We start from the raw sequence: 9,389 nt of genomic DNA on the forward strand, positions 1-9,389 counted from the left end.
TATTAACATTTATATATAATTTGAATAACTGGGAAATATAAATAGATACATGCAAATATTTTATAAATAAGTATACGTGTATGTGTTAATAAATACAAATTAAATATTCACAGTATTTAGACATATATAATAGTAAACACAAACTTTTATTCTTGATGCGATAATCTGCGATTAATCACTTCACAGCCATGTTCTATTCTATTCTGCTTCCTGTGCTGTTGGCACGGCCATGATGATGCACGTTTGACAGCTATCTTCCCTCTCACTGGCTGAGAATCACATTAAACTTAAATTCACAGAGCGACAGATTCCCCCACAGATTGAGATAAACCTGCAGCCCTGGGCATTTATTGTCCAACGTATAATGGAAGAAATATGCAGATAATAGGGTTTTATCAAGCACTGGTGCCCTCGTGCAGTTTATCTGCTGTGATAGATATGTCGAGTAACACGAGAGAGAAACAGATTCAAAAATGGAGAGAAATAAAACAGGGCGTCTATAAATAGCACCTCTGAGACAAAGGGAAATGTCAAACACGCGAGAGAAAACAACACAATCGATTCTTGCACGACCAGGTATTCCTCTTTAATTCAAATCAATGAAGTCATACACATCAAATCCATGTTTGGTCTCTGTAAGAAGCACACAAACACAGGGGAAATCGCTTGAAATAAACCGCAAGCTCAGAGAAACCGTGTGCAGAAACTATATCAAGACATCTGTGGCCATGTTTCAATGAAGCATAAGCTTTACATCACAAACGTGTGAAAAGGCATATTGCTGGGCTGCTTATAAACAGGAGAAAAGTTCACATCGACTGTACAGAGTTCGCAAAACCTTAATACACCCCAAATCATTATAGCAGTTTGTCTTATTAACAGACAGGAACAGGATTTCTATTGAAACTATGCTCTCTCAATTAGCTTGTAGATAGAAAACAAGGGCCTGGCTTTTGGACGAAGCCCATATAAAGACGATCATGTGCAATCACACCTCTGACAGCTATAAACAATATATCAAGAGTCATTCAACAAACAGGTCAGTGAAACACAGAGATTCATTGATCAAAAATTGATTAAAAATTTATCAGAGAGAAGGAGAAAAAAGATATGATGCTGTTCAAATTACATAAGCAAAATAAATACTTAAAAATTAAATGACATAGTGAAAAAGGGAAAACTGTGAATGAATAGAGGCAAACAGATATTCTCCCATCTTTCCAAATGATCTCAAGGAAGGACACATTCACCTAATAAAAGCAATGATACACACTTTACTCTCAGCATAACTTCTAAGCCAGAAATATAGGAGTTGTGGCAATCCTTTTAAGAAAGGAAGATTCTTGTTTATACCAAACATGTACACTGTAAAAAAACATACTTTTTTTCCACGTATTATGTAAAACCTGTAATTTTTCATGTATTTTTAAAATACGGCCCAAAACGTGAAATTACAGAGAAAGAAAACGAGGAATCATAATTTTACAGGGAAAAACTGTTATTTTACGGTTATTTGTGTCGTCCCAGCTGGCAATGGCAATTTTTTTACAGTGCTACAGTTTAGTTTCTTCCGTCGAACACAATTTGGAAATGTCCTTGCTCATTTTTCCATATAATGGAAGTGGATGGGACTAGAGCACTTGAGCTGACTCAAACGTACTATAAGAGTAGTGCAATACTGCAAGAGCCATCAAAATATGTCTTTAGATGCTGGTTCTTGCATGGTTTATAACGGAACTCAACTGTGATATGACATGTCTTTACATGTTGTATTTGAATATACAGGGGTCTCATTTATAAAATATTGCGTTGAAACCCTCCTAAATTTGATTTTACGATCATTTCTTAAAGTGCGTATGTGTGATTCATAGAATGAACTTACGCCCAGAAAACGGGTGTACACCTCTCTATCAGATCCCAAATGATCGAGAAATTGCGTGCAGCTTAACAGTTTCAGATCTCCACCTTTTAATGATATCTAAATAATGTCATTTATATATGAAAGAGCACCTAACATCCAAATCCTACTGTATACGAGCGGCAAGAGTGACTTATATTTTCCAAAAACCTGCAGCACTCGGGCAAGCATTCTACGTCAAATACCGTTTTTAAAAAATATGAACGTTGACGTGGGTTTGTGAGTACGTATGCTTTACGATCAAATTTGTGCGTAGGTACGTTTTATAAATGAGGCCCCTGGAGTGTGTTTGAGAAAGTATACAGCAGAGGGGACGATTTAAAGCAGGTTCAATCTGTTCCTCAAATAAAAGTGTTCAAAAGGTTAGTAATATGTATGTCACGTTTATGCATATTTTTGGCTACTTTATAGCTATGAGCTTCTTTTATGTGATTTTTGGAATTTGACAGTCCCAGTCCCCATTCGCATTTATTGCATGGAAAAGACCTGCATAACAAGTCTCCTTTTGTGTTTTACAGAAGAAAATCATGTAACATTTTATATTAACATTGATTAATTTAGCAGGCGCCTTTATCAAGCATTTAACAATGTAGGTTTACAATGACAAGATTGAGATTTTTGTTGAGGGATTAGAGATTGAAAATTGAATTCTCACAGATCAGAGTCTGCAAAGATTAATTCATCCTAATAAAAGATGAATTCATAAAATAATGCATATATGTTTTGGTATAATCCATACCTCTGGTCTCTAAATTAAACCAAAACTGCATTAAGTGCATTCACCTGACAAACTACAGCTAACTGACAGCAGCATGTGTAGAGTTTCAATGAGGTCACCTGAAGCAAGATATGCACTCATCTACAATAAAGTGAGACACACTAGCTACTCGCTTACTGAGTGTAAAAGTGCATATAACCACATGCCAGAGCATCCATCTGTTATGACTGACTGTTATCCAGCAAAAACAACCAAATATTTGTGCACAACAATTAGACCTGTGATTACACATCTCAATAAATATAGACATTTAATACACAAATGAATAATTTAGCGTTTAAACAATAAATAATACAATATTTTACACCACCGTAACGTCATGACTTGCTTCAGTGAAAAGACATAATGAAGAAATTGACCCTAAAATACAGTACATTCTTTCAGCATCTCTGAATCAGTTCTTCTGTTCTGGTTGAAAACAGAACATATGAAAACACTTAGGCTTGAAACATGCTCGACACAGGCGTTTTAGCTATGCAAGCTCGGATTTACGTGCAGCTGCATTTAAAAATATAAGACAGAACTGAAGTTCCATATTTTTCCACAAGGGGCGCTATAGTAGGAATGACTAAAAACAAGTAGACTCTGTCATGACAGAACAAAAGAATCCTGCTGAGAAAGTTACAGTCAGTTAAACCTGACATGGTTTTATTTAACAAACCAGTCCAACAGATAATACTGTTTACAAAAAAATTCCATTTTAATACAAAACCCTTAAAGGGACAGTTCACCCATTGACTTGCAATGGTTTTGTATCCGTTCAATAGAAGTGAACCCGTTCACTGCCATTGTTCATTCACCATCATTCTTCAAAATATCTTCTTTTGTGTTCTGCAGGTTTGAAATGAATAAAACGATGACAGAATTCTCATTTTTGGGTGAACTACCCCTTTAAGTTCAATTCTCCACTTGTGTGTAGAGTATGTTTCTGGCCTCAGGTTCAGAAATAAAGCCGATGAGCGAACAATACTTATATACACACTTTCAAAATATAAGATAATAGATCCTTTGGAAAACGCAACAAAAACGCTCATATCATTCCAAAACGTGTAAAAAACATGTTAAGCATTTTAGCATGTACTAATCTATTTCATTTGAATACATTATTATTGTACATTATTTTCAATACTAGAAAGCAATACAAAGCAAATAACCAAATTTGGCAAACCTGCAAAACAACAATTGATCATTTCTGTTGTGCAAGTGGTTTCTTAAAAGATAAATGGAACAAATAATAGACTGAATGTCCTGAACATCAAGAAACATTATTCATACCAAAATAATCAGTACAATTATTGTTATCAAGCATTCTTTTGTTCCTGTAACACTCTGTTTTTGGCTAATTTGAAGAGCAAAACAATAACACACCTGACCTGACTTTAATACACTAGAAGCTATTAATCTAATACAGGCTTTTGTTTAGGATAAAGGAGGAATGTTCAGGTAGGTTCATGTGAGTGTATATATGTGCACGGTCACAGTACAGAAGTGGCTCAGATTTACAGTACCATCGATCTGTAACTAATACACGGACAATGGCTGGAATATTGACTGATGGAAGATGTGGTGGCTTCAGCCCTCAGATCTGTGCTGTGTGACAGAATGAGCAAAATACCGGAAATGATGGCCAGGGGTAGGATGGGTAGCACGTTGGTTCCTTCGAGAGACTCTAGGGCTCCCAGTCTTCATCGTGGTGCTGGGAGGCGATGATGACCACAACGGTGAGGATGGTGCAGAGCACGATTGAGGCGATTCCCACTGCCAGACTGATGAAGGAGAAGTTACGAGCCTCACGCGAGGCGATCTCTGCCGTCACCATGTCGCCCCGAGCAACAGCAGTACGCACCTACACAAGCACAAATATTGCTTTTCTTAGAAAGATACATAGACGGGTGATTCTCACGAAGTCTTGGTTCCATGATGTCAAACATGAATGATTTGCTTAAAAATACTCGCATCAACCAATTTTCTTTCCATTCATTAAAAACAAGGTTTGACATGTTTAAAAGCATTCATTTAAATGGGTTATATGGCGCGAATACATGTTTTTCTGTGTCTTTTGTGTGTTATAAGTTGCCCATGCATTGTATGCATCGTGTAACCACACCCCCACAAATCCACGTCAGTTCGTGGTATGATTTGACTAAGACCGCCCAAATGTAAACGCGAGTAAGGAGGGTGACCTGTCAGTACAATTGCTTTGGAATTCCACTATTTCTTCATTTTTATTATACATGAATATTCCGTCATGTTTTCTTTTTGTCATTTAAGAAGTAAATCTAGTAGAACATCCAATCGTATTTTCAGAACGTTTCAATGTTTATCGGGCCGTATTACTCTAATGATAATTTTAGCAGAAAAAGCAGTAAAATACATTCATAATTCCTTCCTATGTTAAGATTATGCTTTCTGCAAGGTAGAGAACACAATTTTTATTATGATAATTTGTCATGAAAAACAATTATTACGTTTTATGGGCTAATTAAAATCTTTACTGCCATGATGTTTCAGTGGTTTTCGTTCCATCTTATGCCAGGTGTGAAATATTGTACTACGATGATGTTTTGAATGTTTATTCTTAGCAAACAAACCAAATAAAGACATTATGACAGCATCATGAACAAAAGCATTATGAAAGCATCCTAATAACAGTCTATATGACTCCTTCACTACATTACAGATTTTCCGAATCCCAAATTCAGCTTTGTATGATAAACAGATCGACAATAAGTCCGAACACCTCAAATATAGCACATGAGTAGTCTGGACTATTTCTGTGAAACTCGACAGCTTGAGTCTCCATTCACCTCCGTCATATGAAATTTATGCACTGCTAACTTCAAATTCACTTTCATTCAGGTTGTCTAACATCTTCAATGTTTCATTTCATTTAGTTGCATCTGACTGAGGTGTAAATAGTGCTCAGCATGAAACAGAATAACATTCACAGGATTTGCATGACATTAATGCTATGTCTGGACTCGCTCACCTGCACGGCTTTGATGATGGCGATTATTCCTGTGGGCCAGAAGCAGCAGACAGTGGTGAGGACAGCGATGGGCAGATAGTCGTGAGGTGGGCGACGAGGCTCCATCAGAGCGATCCCATTTGGCATGTGCATGGCCATCTGGCCAGGAGCAACACCTGGATGCTGGGCACCGTTGGGCAAGTACGGCTGCCCCTGAGTAAAGGAAGCACATTAAAAGATGAAAACCATCCATCTGATTCCATATAGTACATCATGATTATCATAACATATACAATACGCCCCATCAAATGAAACCTCACTCACCCCTGCTCCTATAGGATAAACGGGCACATAGGCCGTGCAGGGCTGCAGCTGGAGAGGGTATCCCGGATGTAGATATCCCACTGGAGGATGAGGGACGGTGCCTCCCGGTCCGTGCGTCTGCACCGTGTAGCCGTTCGGAGCTCCCTGGGGCCCGAGGTTGCCGCAGTGGAACTGGGTCTCCTGGTGGTACCCGTCTGATCCAGGAGGAGGTGGTGGAGGGGGGTAATTAGGCTGTGGGGCACAGCCAGGTGGGGGAGGATGCGGTGGCATGTTCGGGTCCTGAGAGGGCAGGTAGGGAGGCGGGGCCATCTGTGCCATTGGCTGAGACATGGGCTGTCTCCCTGCTGCGTCCTCCAATCCTGGGTCACGAGAGATAGAGAGTCACACACCCCAAATAAAGAGTAATGGAGTGTTGGTTCTTTGGTCACTGGGAGATTGCAGACATTAGGTTTAGAGTCAGGGTTTTATACTTTCTAATACTTAATCCTGTGATCTTTAAGATCCTTCTCTGCTTTTTTTGTTCTCAGTTATCAATGCCAATGTACAAAATTACATTTTATGGTACTTTTAAAATTATACTTTATAAACAACAAAAACGCACTAGGAAAGAATTTGCAGGAAAAGACAGACAGGAAAGACAGGTTGAAATTTGCTTAGGATTTCACAGGTATTCTGATGTGCATCCATTTTATGGACCGAACTTGATGTGGTCATCAATTTAGTCATCTTTCTATTAAAAAAACGATTACCATCTCACAGACAATTATTTTTATGGTAATTCCTAATATACATCATCAAAAACGTGATACACATACTGGCAGATTACAAACCTATAGATATTATTATATTTTAGTCTTGTCAATGATTAGTACACATATTCTAAATATGTAATAATTTATAGTCCTCCTGTATAGCGCATTTTTCATAATTTTCCTGTTTTAATGTGTTATGGTATGCACAAACCGACATGGCTGCCAGATGTGCAACCAAACTAGCCCAATGATCCTTAACTCAAAAATATGTCAATCCCATATCTAAAATACACATATGTGACCCTGGATTATGAAACCAGTCTTCACAAGAACATTTAAGGTAAAAGGCAAAAAACATTGTATGGGTCAAAATTATAGATTTATCGTTTATGCTTAAAATCAATAGGATATTAAGTAAAGATCATGTTCCGTGAAGATATTCTGTTAATTTCCTACACTTAATATATAAATACTTTATTTTTGTGAGTGGATGGTCTGCTACAGTGCCTCTGATTAACAACTTCAAAGGCAATTTTCTTAATGTTTTGATTTTCGGCACCCTCAGATTACAGAGCTTTAAACTGTTGTATCTCGGCCATTCATCGTCATATCCTAACAACCTATACATCAGTAGAAAGCTTAATTATTCAGCTTTCAGACAATGTAAAAAATTAATTAAAAAAATGGAGCAAATAAGTTTTGTTGTCCGGTCACATACAGTCACTCTTTTGCGTTACATTCAATTTCTTTTTGAAAATATACTCACTAAATAACTTCAATTTACCTTAAGAATGAGACGATAAATGTGATCTATATCCTTATTTAATCCACAGATACAAAACAACCCACCCCCACAGTTTAAAAGGTAGCCAAATTTCACAGGAAAAACAAAGACTTGGCAACCCTGCAAACTGATTTCCCATCTCGCTTTTTCGAGTTTCATTCCACACCCGCCTACTCTGGTGAAATTGTTTAAACTCCCCGTTTTCTCACAGGCCACTCTTTGCTCGCTCCCAACAGACAATCTGAAATTCAGTCCCACGTGCACCCTTTTGAAGACCTCTAATGTGTAGTACACAAACACCAACTTCTGCTTGAGTTTCTGCATCTTAAATGTGTTTACAATATTACATAAGCAACACCAAGGTCATGGGTTCGATCCCAGAGAACACACACACACTGATAGAAAAATGGACAGTAATGCCTTGTAAATCAATTTGAAGAAAAGTCAAATGCATAAATCACTGTTATGCGAATGACAAAATTATTATCACGTTTTATAAAATAAACTACTCATTTAATTTGTATAATTTAATCTGAAATATTCCCTCAAAGTACAAATGTAATCTGATGTCAACCGAAAGGATTCAGTTCTGTGTGTGTGTTCTTATCCTGTATGTGGTAGAGATACTAAGGGACTAAATCATTATGTAATCCTCTACCATGTCTTCACGCTTATATAGTTCAGGATGAGATCAGGGATTTCAGAATTGCCTATATGTTAAATTAGCTAAATGAGAAATAAAAGCAAACAGGATATATTTCCTCCTCCATGATTAAATAAACCCATTTTTAACATATTTTTATAAACGGAATGAGTTTTCCTTTCAGTTCAACATCCTATATATAACTATATGAAATATAGAAAGAAGATGAATGTGAACAATAAACGTACTATCATTCTTTGATTGAATGGGTTGACAAAGAGGTGAGATGGGGCACATAAAACTATCAAATGAGAATGAGTATAAGAAATAGTCGTAATATGAAGTGATTTTGGAGATCTCACAGTTTGCTGAATCACAGATCCACGGCACCGCAACCTACAGAAACGGGGCCGTACAGTCCTATGTATTTATTTGATAAAATATGCTATTTCCATACACTACATGTAGTTAAGTAGCGATGAATAAAAGACATCCCGGATGTCTTACAAATCCAAGAGTGTTGCCTACCTAGACTGCATTTGTAGCGATTTTAATGCACATAACTGCAGTAGCAGACTGTAAATAGTGCAGTAGATGCTGAAACGGCTGCGCGCTCCCATGGGCATCGCGCGCACAAGATGTAGGCAGCTGGCTGAAATTGAGCACACATTCAGAATACACCGCAGTTTGACACATGAAAACTAGGACAGATGTGAAAAATGAAAACTAGGACAGATGTGAAAAATGAAAACGTAACGTTATTTTCACGAATCTGTGTGTAGTAAAGGGTTAAAAATTGCATGCGCTGATTTTTACCAAAGACTTTTCAATTTCGCGAGTCGCCCAGTGCCACACGTTGATTTAATTAGCCGAGGTATAAATATAACATTTACCGTGTTTTTCCGACGACATCGTGTTTATTTATCCGTTTTAACGATGTTCAGCGCGACCCTCCAGTAATACAGAGAATATCCAGTGCGTCCGTCTTTGTGTTAAATAACAGACGATGGGGGTGATTTTCAAGGCTAATGATAATGCATCTTCGTCGAAAATCCTCGCGTGTATTGTATTAAGGCGATGTTTTTGCGTGTAAATCCACTGGATTTCGTTTTGTGTTCGTCCACGATCCGCCTGCAACATCCACAGCAGCAGCAGCAGAAAACAGGTTTCAACTAACGCATCGAGTTAGACTGAATTAAACGGACTGTCTTAAAGAGACAGA

General features: G+C 37.6%; 1 protein-coding gene across 1 annotated transcript; it reads right to left on the minus strand.

Moving 5' to 3' along the window:
• Window positions 1–567: 567 nt before the first annotated feature.
• prrt1 (proline-rich transmembrane protein 1) lies at window positions 568–9,341 on the minus strand. Its single transcript, XM_056740854.1, has 4 exons — window positions 9,061–9,341; window positions 5,989–6,347; window positions 5,686–5,877; window positions 568–4,542 (listed from the first exon to the last, which is right to left on the minus strand). The coding sequence occupies exons 1-4, from the start codon at window positions 9,077–9,079 to the stop codon at window positions 4,366–4,368; spliced, it is 747 nt and encodes a 248-aa protein (XP_056596832.1). The 5' UTR covers window positions 9,080–9,341; the 3' UTR covers window positions 568–4,365.
• Window positions 9,342–9,389: the final 48 nt, after the last annotated feature.

Source organism: Triplophysa dalaica, chromosome 25, assembly GCF_015846415.1.
Source record: "Triplophysa dalaica isolate WHDGS20190420 chromosome 25, ASM1584641v1, whole genome shotgun sequence".
Lineage (NCBI taxonomy): Eukaryota > Metazoa > Chordata > Actinopteri > Cypriniformes > Nemacheilidae > Triplophysa > Triplophysa dalaica.